The sequence below is a fragment of the Galeopterus variegatus genome, unplaced genomic scaffold (genome assembly GCF_000696425.1).
Source record: "Galeopterus variegatus unplaced genomic scaffold, G_variegatus-3.0.2 Scaffold2096, whole genome shotgun sequence".
NCBI lineage: Eukaryota > Metazoa > Chordata > Mammalia > Dermoptera > Cynocephalidae > Galeopterus > Galeopterus variegatus.
Window position 1 is genome coordinate 195,873 of NW_007728207.1, and position 18,101 is coordinate 213,973.

At 50.1% G+C, this 18,101-nt stretch overlaps 1 protein-coding gene across 1 annotated transcript in view; it reads right to left on the minus strand.

Annotated features, from left to right (window-relative positions):
- LOC103596746 (regulatory-associated protein of mTOR-like) overlaps positions 1 to 18,101 on the minus strand; it is a 144,175-nt gene that overhangs the window by 17,539 nt on the left and 108,535 nt on the right. The window contains exons 4-5 of the mRNA XM_008580441.1: positions 16,347 to 16,447; positions 15,604 to 15,748 (exon numbers count right to left, since the gene is read on the minus strand). Of these exons, the coding sequence (XP_008578663.1) occupies positions 15,604 to 15,748; positions 16,347 to 16,447 (246 nt within the window). The remainder of the gene's footprint in view (positions 1 to 15,603; positions 15,749 to 16,346; positions 16,448 to 18,101) is intronic.

The window sequence follows — 18,101 nt, forward strand, 5'->3', positions numbered from 1 at the left end:
ATATAGGATCCGAATCCGTGGCCTTGGTGTTATCAGCACCACACTCTCCCGAGTGAGCCATAGGCTGGCCCTGGGTGCAGTTTCTGAAGAATTCTGTGGCTCAGCCATAAAAGCCCATTGCAGAGTGATGTGTGCAGCCTCATAAACACACTCTTACGTAACTCTGGGGAAATGGGGGCAAGGAGTCCCTGAGCAGCAAGTGGCCCTTACATGTTTCCAGTAAGTGTGTCTCCTACATGCGGCCTCTGCACAGCTGAGCACAGAGCAGGGAGGTCTTGGGATTAAAGCCAGGCAAGTCTAGGTTCAAAGGGAGATTTCTACCTTTCCCTATGATATCATTTCATGACATAATTTTATTTTTGTACAAACTTTTACATTTGAACTTCTTTTGGACTCACAGGACAGGTAGGACACAGCAAGAGCTCCCGTGTCGTGGCTTATGGAGCGGAGGTCAACACCGGCCCAGAGACTGCCAGGCTACACAGAGATGCCGCACAGTCAGTGCTCACTAGGTACCAGCTACTCTGTCTCTCTTGTTTTTCTATTTATTTATTTATTTATTTTTGTCTTTTTTCGTGACCGGCAACGGGATCGTAACCCTCGGTGTTGCTCCCGCACCTCGCTCAGCCAGTGAGCAGCCGGTCTGTATGTGGGATCCGAACCCTCGGCGGGAGCGCTGCCGCACTTCCCAAGCGGCGCACTGTAGCAGTGCGCCACCGGGCCGGCCCAGTTGTTTTTTAAGGTTTTTTTAATTTTTATTTTTATCTTTGAATTTTTGTAGTCTCTCTCTTTAGTGGGTTAGTGGTAGGCTGAGAAGTTTGGCAGGGAGGCAATTAAAGTGCAAGGGGACGGAATGGAGAGAAGGGGCACTTGTTTAGTGCTAGTCAGTGACTGTGGACTCTTCTCATGTTTAATCCTCAACCACCTGTGGGCTGTGTGTCCATCTTCCCGTTGAAGCTCCGAGGAGGTAAGGGTCTGGCCCTCGGTCATGCAGGAAGTTGGGGAGCAAGGACTCACACCAAGGTCAGACCCCAGGACCTTGCCACTGCGTCCCGCCAGACCCGACCCAGCTCACCCTGGACCTGGGACATCTGTAGCCTCCAGCCCAGCCCTGTGGACAGCCTACATGTGTTTAGATTGCCCTGGGGCTCTCCCTACACACCACAAAGCTGAATTACTCTCCAGTGTGTGTCTATCACTGCGTGGGTTTGCAGGATGCCTTCCCCTCGGAGAAGGGGGAGGGGTCCTTGTGATCTCAGACCCAGTGACTGACCCGAGGCCAGGGACCCTCCTCTTTACTGGGATGCCAAATCTGCGGCTGGTTGTTCATTTCCTTCCTCCCAGAAAACAAATGGAGGCAGGGAAGCTGAGCCAGGGGAGAGTGCCAGGGACGACTCCAGCCCCTGTGACCTTGCCCCAGCCAGTCCTCTGCTCCTCCGCTTCCTCTGGGGAAGCGGCCAGGCCAGAGGCTGCACCCCCTATGCTGCACCACTAGAAAACCAACTGATGGTGGGAGACAGCTTGACACACCTGGTGGGGGCTTGCAGCCCCTGCCACAGAGGCCGAGTTGAGGTGGCCCTCTGCAGCCTAGCCAGGGAACCCCATGGAAGACAAGGTGGTCCTGCACCTCCTCCACTAGCTCCCTCTCCCCGTTGGGGACTTGCAGAGCTAAACATTTATCCCATCAGGTGCTTGGCACCCAGCACTGCCTGCAAAGCATAAGTTGCTGCTGGCTGCAAACGTGTAAGGCCCCACCTCATCTCCTGCTATGGCCTCCCTCCCCCTCTTCCCTACTGCCAGCCTCTAAAGACCTGGTGTTCCGATGACAGGCAACAGCAATGACACCTGCTCTGCCCAATTCACAAGGCTAGTCTGTGCATGGTGACCAGCAGTCTGGAAGGAGCTGCATGGAGGATGAAGAAGCAGGAGGAGGATGGCTCCTTCACGAACAACTCCACCAAAGCCCCGCGGGTCTTTCCCATCTTCCGGCGTTGGCCTCTGGATCTCTGTGGAGGGGATCTACCAGGGGCCATCCCCTCCTGCTGCTTGCTGTCTCTCCCATTCTCCGGCACATACCTGAGATTTGATAAACAGATCTTCATACGTTAAGGTGGAGCTAGCCACGTGGATACCGAGGGAAGAGCGGCAGGAGCCTGCCTGGTGTGTCGGAGGCAGCAGGAGGCAGCGTGGCCCGAATGGGCTGAGCAAAGTGGAGCTGAGCAGGTGACCTGAGGGAGCAGCCCAGAGCCTGGCGAGCTCTGCTTGGGTCTGAGGTACATTTCGGGACCACCTGGTGCTGGGGGTGAGACAGCAGCGCAGCCGGGCCAGAGTAGGGAGGTGAGTTGAGAGGCTCTCCAGCCCTAGAGGCTGGAATTCTAAAAGTTAAATATCGAAAGATGCCAATTTGGAGTCTCCTGAATCTCTAGGATTCCCTCGCTTCCCCTCTGCTACTCCCTGGTGTAGACGGTCACACCTCCCACTGCCTCGCCTATGGGCTAGGGTCACTGGAGAGAGCTGCTGTTCTCCTGCTCAACGGCCAACATTAAGTCTACACTGGAAGCAAACAGTCACCTCACTGTCTGTGTGGCCATGGATCAAAAAGTGCCAACTTCCACTGATAGAACAACTCTTCACCCTCACTCCCCCTTCTCTTAGAAGCATGCTCCTTAAGGAAACGAAGTGATGATCACTACAATGGATTTTGCTTCTAGTACAGCGATCACTTTTCCCTGGTTAATTTCCGGAGAGACTGAAGGACTCCATGTTATTTTCATTTAGACCAATGAAATTGAGTGCTGTGTGCAAAGGGCACACTTTCTTGATGTGTTAATTAAGGACCCAAACAAGAATAAAAACATTTAGAATCCAGAAAAAAGGCAAAAATTTAAGATCAACAAAGAGACTAAAGGACTCTTTTTTCATTTCAAAGGATACGAGATCTATTTCCCCAGACTGGTCCCTTTATACAAGCATGTCCCTCCCCTGCCAATATAATTAAGAGGCAATCAGGAGATAATCAAAAGTGCCTCAAAGTACGGGCAGCAAACAGCTCCCATATGCTCAATAAATCCCCGGCTGCAGGCAAACAGTATTCAGCAGCGTTGAGGGAGATATTTACTCTTTGTTAAGACAGAAGCAAAGTCAATTATTGCAATTAAACTCTATAAAGATTCCTTGAATTTAATCAAATAAAAAGTTTCAGTTTTCAGAGTTAGAGGAAAGTGTCTACAAGTTTGGGGGAGGTGAAGATGAGAAGCAGGCAAAGAGGGGGTCCGGGCAGCTGGTCACAAAGACCAGCTCTGAGCCCAGTCACGACGTGGGCTGGGCGTCTCTGGAACAGTGCCTCTTGTAAAAAATATTTACATGCCCTCTCACAGCTCAGAGCTGAAATGCCTTCCATCTCATCAAAATCACGAGGAAGAAAGAATTATAACCCATTAATAATTTCCCAGCAGTTTTCCGAGATCCTGGCACAGATGAAAGAGTGGAGGCTGAGCTCACACCACTGGAGTGCGCTGGGCAAGCCAGCTGCCCTCTCTGGGCCTTTGTTTATTTTTTTACCAAAGGAAAGGGCCAGATTAGATGACCTCTGAGTTCCCATTAAACTCTAAAACTTCATGCAAGCTCTCAACAGCAGGACGGCAGTGCTCTCTGATGAGCATTTTATCAGCTGGGTGAAACTGGTTGCATTTTCTGGGATAAAATCAAAACGAACTTGGTCTTAATTTGGGATTCTCAGCTGAGGAGAAGTGGGAAAGGGGTCCTCAGCAGCCAGGAGGGAGCTGGGGAGGTGTCTGGATTAGCACTTCCCACAGCCAGCCGGTGGTGATGCAACCGCACTGCACTCCAGAGAGGAGCAGGGCTGGGGGTGTTTGAGAGCAGATTTTGGGGGAGGAGGCTGTGATTAGCTGTGACCAGCTAATCTGAATTGTGGCCCCCTCCCCAGCAGCTTGGAGCAGCGGGACTTTCTAAGCTGTCGGCTGCTCCGATGAGTCACCCTCCTGGAGAACATGCCATCAGGCAAGAGCTCGGGTTTTCAGGAAACAGGCCTAAGATGGCAAACGCCCAAGTGGTGGGCTGGTGGAAAGCCTTCCAGGACGGCACAACCTCCATCTGCACAGATCAATCACGGAGCGCGGCGCCCCCCGCGGGAGCAGGAAGCACAGGCCATTACCACGAGAAATGCAAGGTTTCAAGACCCCTGAAATTGGAAGCGAAGGAGAGAGACTCCCTGACGGCTTTCCATCAAAGATTAAACAGCAACGGGCTCTGAGCGCTTCATCACAAGCCCACCCTGCCCGAAGCAAAGTATAAATGTATATTACTTTGTGTTTTAACCTCAGCCTTCGTTAGGCTTTGTTCTCTTTCTACCCCCCTGCTAAAAATTCAACCTTTCCATCACCACCCAAGGAATATAATAATGAGATTTTTACATTATTTATTCCAAATGCTCTTTCCCGACTACCTCTCCTGGGTGCTCCCTGGGGAGGTACACACTCTGGGCTGTTCACAAGGAGGGGGAGAGAGCTCCGAGCGCACTTGACAGCTTCATCACTGGAGTGGCAGAGAGCCCTGTGGAGGGCCCACCAGTAACCGCAATGGCGAGGAGCCGGGGGCGAGCGGGGCGCAGAGTGGCGTGCTCACCTTCACGGCAGCTCAGTCCTCGGCTGCAGGTGGCATAATCTGAAGATGAGGTGAGCACGATTCTGTTTCTGAGCCAGTGTTCTGCCTGTCTGCACGAAAACTGCTTCTTGTTCTTTTACACCTGTCTCCCCTCCCCCCTTTAAGGAACAGGAATTTGAGCTGGAACATGCCACCAGGATGGAGGCCACGTTCCCAGCCAAAGGATGGAGACAGTGATGCCAGCTGCCAGATGGCCCCAAAGGGCCCAGCTGTACTCACAGATTCCTCCCAGACTTCCCACCTGCTGGATTGTGGCCCAAGGGCCAAGGGGAGCCACAGCAGGGACGACGAGCCTTCAGGATGGGGCAGCCTGGACCCCTGACACATGGAACCCTCATAACCTCAGATGAAACAGGAAAGAGAAACTCCCACTGGATTTTGGGTTACTGTCTAACCTGTATTTCAACCAACACAACTAACTACCTCAGAAGAGGAAGGAAAGTCATTCAATAGAGCCTTTTCACACTAACCAGTCAGTGTCTTTCAAAGGGGGTGTCAGTTGTGTGCTCTGCATGGCTCAAGTGTTTTATCAAGGTGCCTTCTCGTCTCTGACTTATCATAAAAACATTCTGAGTAATGTTATAAAGAAATAAGGACTATTGCCATGTCTCAGTGGTTTTCTCCTCCCTACCCCTATGACATAGCAGCATGGTTGAAGCGACTGGCTTCCTGCTGGATTTTGGTCTGAGCACAATGACACACAGGGAAGGCCTGCTGTCCCTTGTGGGAGACACTTGTCAACAAATTTTATACAGCAGCCTCCAGGGCCAGGCGGGCAGGATAACGGTGGAGCCAAACAGCATTCTTCCCCCCCGCTCTGCTGCAGCGAACTGAACTGCGCCTCGCTGGCTGCTCACATTTGAGAAGGCCTGGGGCGCTCCAGTCTTCTAGAATGCTTTCTTGTGTCCACACTGCTAAACTCATTCGTGTTAAGGATTATGTTGAGAGTGTTTAAAAGTTAGAATTAGGAGCCGGCCCGGTGGCGCACTCGGTAGAGTGCGGCGCTTGAGAGCGCGGCGGCGCTCCCGCTGAGGGTTCGGATCCCATATAGAGACTGGTCCGCTCACTGGTTGAGCGCGGTGCGGGCGCGACACCGAGGGTTACGATCCCGTTGCCAGTCGCGGTACGGGCGCGACACCGAGGGTTGCGATCCCGTTACCGGTCACGAAAAAAGACAAAAAGGGAAAAAAAAAAAAAAAGTTAGAATTAGACTTGAATGTGAACATTCCTAGGACAGACTGCAGGTAAAATTCTATAATAATGAACCCTACAGACAGCCAAATGTCTATTTTAGGGGGATTTTCTTAGGGTAACGTCTGTTTAAAAACCATCTCAGCAAATGGGAGCTAAAGGGGTGAAGCTGCCTGTCTCTGAGAAATGCAAGTGTGAAGCCGCAGCCGGGGGGTGGGGAGGGAAGTGGACGTGCTGCACAGTCCACCTGCCTGCAAACACCTTATCCTTTTGGCAGATTGGAAAACATGCACTGGATCAATGCTTTGTCACTGTAGACTCTCCTCTGGGAAGCGAAGAGCTTCTTTATAATGACATTCCCTGTAACGGAAGGCCTCTAACGTCCCTGAAGAAAGCTGCTTCTGAGGTCTCACCTCACTACCAAACTGTTGTGGCAGGTAAGGCAAGGGACATTCTAGGTCTTTTCAGATGTGCACACGAGAGTCACTGAGTGCGAGTGGCCTGCCCAAGGCGGCCCAGCGAGGAAGTGATGCTGGACACAGAAGCCAATCCACTTGAGGAGACCAGTACTAAGAGACTCTGGACGGACAGCTCAGGAACAGTATTTTAACAACTGTAATCACTATACTAATTCCATTGAGTTTTCTGTATACTTAACGAACCTATACAGACTGAGAAACCCCCATTTTTCTACATGCATTTTGGTGGCAGTGAGGGAAGAGGGACTGGGAAGACTACGGAGGGGCTGGGGCGCTGATCAGAGGCCAGTGTGGCCGGGCCCACCAGCAGGTTAGGTTCATCCTCCAGAAGCACAGGCCCATGGGGCTGCCTGACTCCAGGAAACCAGGAGGACACACTGAGAAGCCGGCAGAGAGGCCCGCGGTCCTGGCTCCTAACCCACATTTTCAGTCTTTCTTCTCCTTTGCATATGTTTCTTCTCAAAACTTAACTTAAAGTCTGATTTTGACATTTCATTCCTGATCAAAGTTGGTTCATGGTATAATTTTCCGCATTTAATGGGACTGACTACTGTTTACTTTTCAGCTACAGATTCGTGTTGGCACCGTCGTGAGTGAAAAACCGTCCCCAGAGACAACATGTGCTAAATGCACGTGATGCTCCTCCCTGAAATCACATCATCACTAATCTCTCTAAAAAAAAAGTCTTTAAGCTTACTTATTCAGCACTTCCCAGCATATAAAGACAAGAAGACATAATATCAGTCCTCGGAAAAAAAAAGATCTCAAGTTGGAGAGGACCTTCAGACACGCACAGGCGAAAAAGGATGGGCTCATGAAAAAGAGAGCCTAGGCAGCTGTCCTGAGACTTGGCCAGGCCACAGCCACGGGGACTTTCCTTCCTCACTGCGTACAGCCACTGAGTGTGTTTAGGGGTTGGCGGCACCAAGGCCCCACTGCACAGCCACTGAGTGCGTCAGGGGCACTGAGGGCCTGCTGTGCACAGCCACCGAGCACGTTGTACACAGTGACACGGAGAAAGCATGAGCTTTGGAGAAGCACAGCTGGTGCTGGATCTCCTCTTGGCCAGGACGGAGCTGTGTAGCTTTGGACAAATTACATCTCCTTTCTCATCTTGTTTCCCTGAGTGCAGAACAATGCAAACAATGCCCATTCAGGGCTGGGTGTGGTGAGGGTAAGATAACGTGTGCTAGACACCTGGAAGAGAGCCTGGCACCCAGTAGGTGCTCAGTAAATGGTAGCCACTCACAACTTTATCTAAATGCCAATTCCCCCAAATCCTCCTCTTCAGTCTCTCTTAAACTCTAGAGGCAGCCTTCCACGCGCTTGCTGGATGATACCTGGAAGATCAATGGAACGCTGCCCCTGACAAGTTCAAAACAGAGCTCCCCCTGCCCCTCCGCCTGGCCTGCCCCACTTGCCAGGTGCCTGTCTTCTGCTCTGGTTATTAGCAACACCATCCACTCAGCTTTCTGAGAAGAAACCTTGGAGAGGCCCTAAATTCCAGCCTCTTTCGTACCCTGGATATAGTCACCAAATCCTGTCCATTTTAAGAGGAAATCCCTCTGAAACCCAGCCCCTCACACCACTCCACACTGCCACTGCCCGGGCTCATCACTTCCCTCTGAGCCCCAACTCGCTCCCCACATGGGCGGCTGCCTCACCATGCCACACACCCAGTCCCTGCTGAAGGACCCCACGGGCTTCACTCTAGGGGGGCTGGCCCTCCCAAGCTTGGCACAGCCTGATCCTCAGGCTGCCTCTGCTCCAGCCACCCTCTACCTCCCCCTCCCCCCTGGAGGCCCTGCTAGGACCCCACCTCCCTCACCTGGGGAGCTGTCCCAGACTCTAGTCATGGGATGCTCTCCCTGGCACTGTCTCCCTCCCACTACCAATGACACTGGAGAATGACCCTGAATCCAGGTTCCAGTCCCCTGAGGGCTATGGCCAGTGAGCCATCTGTTTCCATACCGCAAGCACTCTGCTGCTCAGACAGTGCTGGGGGCGGGAGGCGGGGGGGGGGAAGGGACGGACACACACACACACACACACACACACTCTCTCTCTCTCTCTCTGAGGGTGAGCTCCTCAGCCTGGGACTAGGAGCATCTATGAGTAAAGGCACTGACACGGCTCAGTGGAGGTGGTACAGGCTGAGGAGAAGGGGAAAGGAGGGCCACAGACCACATGCTCATTGCTCAGCTTGGCGCAAGCTCGACGTGGTCACATAGTGCACCTACAATTTGCCATCTGAATAAAGTTTGTTTGCTCAAAGTTCTCCCTTCAATACCACGGTTGTTATTTTACAACATCTAACTGCATGGTGTTATTGCAGAGGATAGGATTTGCAGGGTTCTTAGGATCAGAGCTGGGTTCTGTGAGGCAGGGACATGGACTTTCGAGAGTTCCCAGGCAGCACAGTGAGAGCTGGCCCGGAAATGGCTCCAGGAGCCTGACCAGAAGCTTCGGCTGGGATCTGGCCTGGGGATTTCTGACCATGCCCAGCAAGGTGGTAACAGGAGCCCATGGTTCTGCTTAGGGCACAGTGGCCCAGCTGCCAGCTTCCTGTGATCATGTGGGACAGATCAGACACCCCAACTGCGAGCAGGTTGGATAACTTTGCTTTAAGAGCATTTCTCAGCTAGAGTCCACGCTCCATGAAGGCTGGAGCTGTGTCCTCAGAACCTCCCAGCACATATTCTGGCATTATTTTATGCTTCTCTAACGTGGCTTTTTATGTTCCTTACGAGGTCTGCCTAGCCCTGTGCCTTGTGCACAGCAGGCTTGTAACTACTCCTTATATTAAACTGCCCCTACGACAGGGCTTTTCAATAATAATCCCATTTTCCATACAGCATTAAGTACAGGACTAACTCCAACGTATGTGGATTATTTTCCATCTCGGGATTTTATAAGCTTTTTACACAGCATTTAAAAATATCAGATCAGATCAAGTCCAGGGACTAAACCTTAGGGAATTCTTTTTTTCCCTTTTTCTTTTAATCCTGCTTCCTCATGGGTAGAACCTCAGGGAATTCCACCTGTTACATTTTTTTCATGTGAAGTACCCAGTTACTTCTTCTGTCTCCAGCTTTGTGTTTAATGACAAATAATGTCTTAACCATAATGATTCAATTTTTAAAAATAGGTTTTTGTGTTTCAAAGGCTTAGAAAATCTATAAGTAGAATTCTAATTAAAAAAGTAATGACTACTAATTTTTAAAACAGATAAGTGTTCCTCCGATGCTGTCATTCAAGGTGTAAGGAGCATTAACAATGTTATAATTCCATTCAGCCTCTTTTTCTATGTATAATATAAATTTTAATATAGGTATTATCATGCTGATACAATCTGGTGTTCTGTTTGTCATTTAACATATATTGTATATGATAATGAACACAATTTTAAGATTGTTTACATTCTTTTTTTTTTTCCTTTTTGTCTTTTTTACTGACCGGCAACGGGATCGCAACCCTCGGTGTTGCACCCGCACCGCGCTCAACCAGTGAGCGGGAACCGGTCTCCACATGGGATCCGAACCCTCGGCGGGAGCGCCGCCGCACTCCCAGGAGGTGCACTCTCCAGTGCGCCACCGGACTGGCCCAAGATTGTTTACATTCTTTCAAGTATTCATCTCAACTTATATTTCTATCCTGTTAGGTACTAGGGTTATTCCCAATTGTTCCCTTTATAACTAATATTCTAACAAATGGCTTTATTTGCCAAAGTCTTTTGGAATGTCTCATTGGTGATATTCCTTGATTTTTCCTTAGCCACCTGCTTAATCACATCCTGAGCCAGGTCACAGACAGCCTCAGGGCATGGGGTGGGGTGGGATGGGGCACAGGGCAGGTGGTGGGCAGGAACGGGACATGGAGCTGCAGACATCAGGCTGGCCATGTCCTGGTCAAGGCAGTAGGCAGGGATCAGGAGCGTTAAGGTGGGCAAGGTCACAACAAAGGGCAGAGGCCTGGAGACAAGTGGTTCTGAGATGTGGCATTAATGGGCAGGAAACCCAGAGAAAAAACCTATTCCAGAACAGGGGCTGCTAGCTCCCTGGACACTTCCAGCATCCAGCTGGAGGGCTCTGTCCCTGCAAGTGGGGCTTGGCTGACTGCAAAACGTGTGCAAGGCGCACAGACAGCCAAAGAAACTCTGGTGTGATGCACAACATCCTTCCTGGAGACTCCACCCCACCCCCACCCAGCCAGGTGGCAACACCACTTCCTGCTCACCTGGAGTCTGAGCAGACTCGCTCCGATGCAGAGACAACAGTGCTGGAGATCCACCAGCACCACGGCCACTTGTAACCAGAGCTGACAGGTCATCTAGCTCTTCTGTTCCCTGGTTAAATGTCATTTCAGCCAGGGTGTGCTCATGTTCCAGGGGTGTGTCTAAAGTTCAGCCTAGTCTAGAAGACTGTGAACGTGTATCCCACCAAGTTGGCAGGGGACAGTTTGGTGCAAGGCTGCCAAGTCATGGCCTGGCCCTGCCATGCGGGCTCCTCACCCCCTCTCTGTGCCTCAATTTCTCATCTGTAAAATGGGCATAAAATAATAATAATAATAATGCCTTCAACACAACACTGTGACAAGGGGCAAACAACTTAATACATGTAAAGCCTTAGAATGTGCCTGATGCACAGTAGGCACTTAATTCGTGAGTCACTGGAATTACTGTTTCTCTGTCACCACCCTTCGATCATTTATGGTGACCTGTCTGCCTCGGCACACGCAGCGCAGGCCGCCTTCCCATGCTCGGCAGCTCTCTTCTCGCCCTTGCCTTCCACGCTACTGCTTGGCCAGTGGCCATTCTGGTGGTTGGCCTTTGGCATAGTTAAGGACTGTACACCCTGGTGAGATGCTGCTGATGGTGCAGAGACTCTTAACAGTGGCCCCAGGACACCTGCCTCCTGGTGTGGTCCCCTCCCCTGGGGTGTGGGCGGGACCTGTGATGTTTCACCAGCAGACTACGGCCAAGGTGACAGTGCCCATGATTAGACAGATGTGATTATATGTGATGTGATATGAGTCTCCCTGTCCCTTGAGGAAGCAGAAGGCCATGCTGGGGACCCTGCCCAGAGGACCCAGCTAGGCCGTGTCCGGACTCCTGCCCTACAGAAACTGCGACAACAACAATGTGGCTGTGTGCGTTCCCCAAGTTTATGGTAATATTGTTACACAGCAACGGGCAACTAATTAGACCCTCCTTAATTATTATTATTATTATTATTTTTTCCTTTTTTGTCTTTTTTTGTGACCGGCAACGGATCGCAACCCTCAGTGTCGCGCCTGTACCAGACTGGGACCGGCAACGGGATCGCAACCCTCGGCGCTGCTCCCGCACCTCGCTCAGCCAGTGAGCGGGAACCGGTCCGTATGTGGGATCCGAACCCTCGGGCAGGAGTGCCGCCGCGCTTCCCAAGCGGCGCACTATCCAGTGCGCCACCGGGCCGGCCCCCTTAATTATTTTTCAGACTACAAAATTTCTATTTTCCACTTCATGATGCTTGGAGGGAATTACTGTTACTAAACAGTGGTATGACCATCAGAAAAAGAGCTGACAGTATGTATGCACTTTGTTAGATTTTTTCTTTCAGCACAAATGAAATTTTGTAGTCTGAAAAATAATTATTTTCCACTTCATGATGCTTGGAGGGAATTACTGTTACTAAACAGTGGTATGTCCATCAGAAAAAGAGCTGACAGTATGTATGCACTTTGTTAGATTTTTTCTTTCAGCACAAATCTTCTTCATTCTAGCACATTTGCTGCTTTTTTCCGAAGTCCAGGTGTGCCATGAGTTATATGCATTGAAACTTCCTTCCTGCGAGGTGGGGTGGCTGACTGAAGGGCTTCCTCATATCCACTTCAATCGCAAAACAGTACACAAGACACGTGCTTATGGTGTGGATTTAAAAAAGAAAAGACCCTCAAAGCGCACAATGCTGCTTTGGCCACGTGAGGGTAAACCCCAAAACCAGCCCCCATGGTAGGCACCCAGGCAGGCGGCTCCCATCTCTACACGGGCATAGCCGCAGGTGTGCCCAGCACCGTGACGACAACAGTGTGGTGGTGGCCCGCACGTCTCGCGGGCAGTGTGGCCCTCCCCTCCCTTCCCCTGCTGCAGCAGGACGTTTCTCTCATCTGAAACGTTTGTCAAACTCAGTTATGAGGAAACGATCGAGGCAGCAAACGATCCGGAGCAGTAGGAGGGGGCCGAGGGCACGTCTCCCTGTCCCGACCCGCACTCCCTGCTGGGGGACGGCTACACGGAGGGAGGATGGGCACCTCTCCACCCCAGCTTAGGCACTATGGCGGTTGGGCACTGCTGAGACTCTACATTAACAGGATGTTCTGCAAGTTCCCTCCCACCCCTGGCAGTCCTGGGGCTTCGCCTGTGCCAGTGGCCGGGGTGCTGCTGGTGGCCTTTGTCTAGCCCAGAGCTGTGGACGCCACCAGCAGCATGGCCTGAGACCAGCTCTGCAAAATCACCTGGAAAGAGTCACTTTTTGGGATGAGGAAAGGAAATGTGTTTCTTGGAAACGGGTTGGATGAGAGCCAGAGAGCTGGGCACCTGCAGAAGAGCTCTGTTCTGTGCTTCCCAGCCAACGAAAGACCCCACCGTAACAAGAGTCTGGGGGCCTCAGCGTGAGGCAGGTGAGAATTCCTCTTACGGTAAGAACCTGACCAGTGTGCTGGGGGCTGGGACTTCCCCCTTCCCCAGGCAGATAGCACTTGGCCATCAGGTCCCCTTCTCAGCTGGCCTGTAGCTACGACCCACTGATGAGGGTGACAGGCCAGCCAGCTCCCCTCTCAGCCCATCACCAGAACTCACTGGGCTGGCTCTCCACAACTTCCCTCTCTGCCTAACCCTGCCTGCTCTCCTTCCCTTCCACAGCACACCCCAGGACTGGCCCCACCCCAGCAGCACTGTAATGCTAACCTCCGTCTCAGAGTGTGCTTCCCACAGAACCCAACCTGCAATAACCAGAATGTGCCTAAAAGAGAACAAGGAGGCGTGAAGCCACAGACTGCACTGCAGGATGGTGGATGAGGAAGGCTGAATCACTGAATTATACTTAAGTCTTCCAGGTGCACATTGGCCCAGGAGGAACTCCAGGAAAGGAGAAAAACCCAAGTATCCGCATTCACGACTGTTCAAAAGCAATTCCAGGTACCTCAAATACTCATGTGATGCTTTTCCAGGTTTTTCTGGGCCTCTTTTGATGGCTATGCTATCTCGTGTTTCTCCAGCACAGCAAATAAACACTGATGAGGACTTGCTTTAGGAGCTTTGTGGGGAGCAAGGCTTGTAGGACAGAGGGAGGACCGTGAGCCGCCTCTGTGAGGCCTAGGCTTGGATCTTACGTAACACAGCATTTAATATCCTAAGAGGCCAATACTAGAAAAACATCTCTAGACTGACGACAAGAGGCGGGACGCTGTTGTGCGACAGTCTGGCCGCATGCTTCCTTCCCCGGTGTTCCTGTTCTTGTGCCGCTCACCTGTCCTCACTGTTGACTTTGCTCTAGCTCTGGTCTTTTACTATCTACTCTAATGCAATCCAACTTTTCTTTTTCTTTTTAGCTCTATACATCTGTGCACGTCACATAGCAGGCGTTTTTATATGGACAGAAAACATCCACTGAAAGGGAAAATGCTCCCATGGACTCACTCGCAGGGTGATCGGTGGAAGGGAGGAGAGGACAGCCTGGTGCCCTTCCCCGTGTCTGTGGCCCCTTGTGCCTGGTCCCTGGCACTGACCTAGTTTTTGAGCTGTGACCACCTGGGCACTGTCCCCTTCAGTGCTGTTTCTTTTTTCCCTTCCTTTTTATAAAAACCCATCTCAGAAGAAATAGGATTTAAGACATTACTTTTCTGAAGAGAATAAGGCTGTTTTGAGGATCTACTCTTCCAAAAATGTTTATTTTTTATTCCAAAAATGTTTATTTTAATGTTCCCTCTTACAGTTTCATTATTCATGGAGTTAAGGAAATTGAATTTGTGTGGTCTGACATTTTATTTACACATTGTTTAAACTGTTGCATAGTTGGTTCTTCTATGGAAGTCTACTTCAGCTTCTTGGATTCTCCATTTATTATCCTCTTTACTCTTAAAAAGAAGATGTATTATGCATGTTTTAACTTTTTCTATTTACAGCACAAGTGCTATTCTGGATACAAAGCATTTTGATTTACCTCATATAAATAAGAATATTTAGTTTCTAATTTTTCTTGAGTGGATGATGGGTAGTAAGTTTACGAACTCCTTAATTCTCTGGGTTTCCAGAGTTTGGGGAAGTAAGTGGTACATACATATTTAAAAAAAGGAAAAAAATCACTAGCACAAATAAACCTGACCATGAACACACAGCACACAATGGTTTATAAGGCTAAACATAAATGAACTGCTCTTCCTAAATATTTGTATTACAATATCTCCCACTGATGGACAGAACTCAGACTCACTATTTTTCTTTACTATTATTCCATTTTAGAATTTGTCCAAACTCTTTGTATTAGGAGAGCAACAAAACTGGAAAAGGCCAAATGTCCTGATACATAATGTCTAGACTAAAAACCAAATTACTTTATTAACAGTGTTACTGCTATTATTAGTAGTATAAGTTCCAGTAGTGCAGCAATGGGAGAAAATTATAATAGTCATAACAGATGACACTCGTGTGTGTGTGTGTATGATGATCTGTGTATGTGCATATTTGTGTGTATTTGTGTGTGCATATTTGTGTGTGCATATTTGTGTGTGTATGATTTGTGTTTGCCTATTTGTGTGTGTGTGTGTGAGATAAGTAAACAAATTAATTGGTCGTGAACCCGACAGGTTCAAGTTTCTGGAGCAATCTTGGGTGCACTTCAGAAACTCAGTTGGCAGTTTCTTTCCTCAGTACTAGTCTCTACAGGGTTAGAGACCCTTCACAAAGTGCCACCCTCCTGAGGTATAGAACTACAAGGGCTCTGGAGGCCGCTGGTCCCTGCCCAGTCCTGGACGGCCCTCCAAGGCTCCCCTGCTTCTGAAGAAGACCCAGCTGTCCCATTTAGAGGCCTTTGGGGCCATTTTGTTTAGCTTTACGTATTAATACCGCTCGGGGTCTCCCAGCTTTGTGTCAAGCCTTTCTACTCTGCTTCATATAGTTTCATTGAACCTATACTACTGTAGAAATGGGGGAAAGCACACTATTTAGAGAGTTTAACCATAAGTCCGGCACTGTCTAACCTGAGACACTTACCACATGGCGTGCATGTATGTTGGGGGAAGTCGGGGGCTGCTGACTGGAGTGCAGTTATAAGACCTCATGATCCTTTCTGCCAATAAGAAATTTCGAAACAGACTAGCCACCAACAGGTCCTGTCTGAAGAGCTTTTGGAAGAGATCTGAGGGCAGATAAAGATGAAAAGAAGGCTTCAGTGACTTGTGTCCAGCATTGAGAGCCAAATCCACTAATTTACTTCCATCAAAAGTTATTACTAACAAGTTGGGACTAATATGCACATTTCCCATTGGCAATACACACATACATGAATACACACATTGATGAATACGAACACACATGAATACACACACACATGAATACAAACACACATATATACACAAACACCAAAAACCAACCAACTAATAAAAAGAAATACAAACAAGTCTTACAGTAGTAATTCTGGTCTTAACAAATATGACAGTGCCCATGAATGAAGAAAGATATGCCCCAAACCTGCCTGGAAAAGACTTTGATGTGGTCAGAGCAAATGCTGCCACTATGGGCTTACACGCACGCCTGTTCTAAGTGCCTGACACACGGCAGCTCATTCCACCTTGCAGAAGCCTCTTTAGGGTCTTGCCTTCTCCTTCTCATGCCCCTCCCCCAGCCCCATCAGTTTCCTGATCCTATCTGATGCCCCTCATATCCAAGGGTCGGCGTTCCACCCGTGCTCTCAAGCAGCACCTCCCCTCGCCCAGCACCTGGCCAGGCAGCCTCACCCCGGGGGAGCACATTCCATGCGATGGTGTCTGTGATTGCCGTGAAGATCCAGTTGAGTTCACCCAAAGGAGTCCTCCTGTCATTGAGCCGGCCAGGAATCCTAGAAAACATGGTGCGTTTTCATTAGTGATGCCATGGCTATTCACACAGGTCATGGAGGGAGGAGATGGCAGGAAGGAAAGAGGCAAGGAAGACGGAAAGGCTCCAACCAGGAGGAGGAGAGACTCGGAGTGCAGCTAGGAGAGGCTCCTGCGCTCCCCTGTGATTTCTGAAGCTCACATACTTCTCCTTCCTAAGGAGAACAAAAGTCTACGTGAGCTCACATCTTAAAAGCTCAACCTCCACCTTCAACTTGCTTCCCCCTCTCCATCTATACGAAAACCATTTCTTCAGTTGCCCCAGATGCAAGTACCCGATCCAGCAGGTAACACACATGGTTTCTGCGGCTTCCAAGTTGGAGACAAGGCCACCACCCGGACCCCGAGGACAGTGCAGGGCATGGGCTGTGCAGGAGTCTGCAGCATGCACCACAGGTGACCTCACACCCCATCCTGGGACTGAGCACTGCAGCTGTGCCCTGTCAACGTGACAGAGCTGAGGACACCCTGTCCTCCACTCATTCAACAGATATTTGAGGACACACACAGGGCTGGGCACAGGGATGCAGTGTTCACCAACACCTACCAAAGCCCTGCTCTCGAGGAGNTTGCGATCCCGTTACCGGTCACGAAAAAAGACAAAAAGGGAAAAAAAAAAAAAAAAAGAAATCGCGGTCTTGAGGTGAACGCTCAGCACAAGGACCACGGAGACCGTGCAGCTTCCTCACCCTAGAGGGCTGCTTCCTTCACCCCACCCACTTCAAGCAAGGAGGGCAGACAGGCCTGCTCTCTAACAAACTGCAACAGAGCTTCGCCAATGGGGGCTGTGTGTGGGGTGAGGTGTGCCTCCCAGAGAGAAGACGTTTCGTTATGAAATGCCAACAAACAGCCCAGGAAGGCATTTACCAGAGTTCTCATCTCTGCCCTCCAGTGCCAGTGCAGGGAATTCAATACTGGGAAACACCAGGAAGAGGAAGGGGCCTGGGGGCATCCTGGGTGAACACAGAGCCCGACACACTCGCTTGTGTTTTGGGTCCCACCTGCAGATGAGACGCACGGATGCTGAAAGTCTTTCTAAGATGATTCACCAGATCGTCAGTAACAATGTCCAGTAAAAGCACTGCACCTAGTATAGCTTCAGGCTGCACTGCTGAACACACGCCTGCACTCTTTACAGAAGCAGCCTGGAAGGGGCACACCAGCCCCCAGGCCAAGATTCTTGTCCAGGACTGGGAAACCCACAAACGGCCAAGGATCTGGAAAATGCTAATCCTGAGTGTCTCGTCCTAGGTTCTGTCTCTTCTCTCGACACACTCGGAATTAGCTAAACTGCGATGCTGCTACTGACACCAACTGCAAGTTTGGGGGGTTCCTAAGACCACCCAGCCTCAGTTTCAATAACTCACTAGAAAGACTTACTGAAATCTGTTATACTCATGGTTACAGAGAAATACAGACTCAAATCAGCCAAGAAAAGAGACGCACATGCAAAGCCTCCATGTTCTCTCTCCATGGAGTCTGGACGTGTCACACTCCCAGTATCAACGTGCGACAACATGCAGGGAGCACTGACAGCCAGAGAGCCTCATGCAGGCCTTGGGGCTCAGCGTTTTTATTAGGGCTCTGTATTAGTCCATTTCTTTTTTTTTTTTTTTT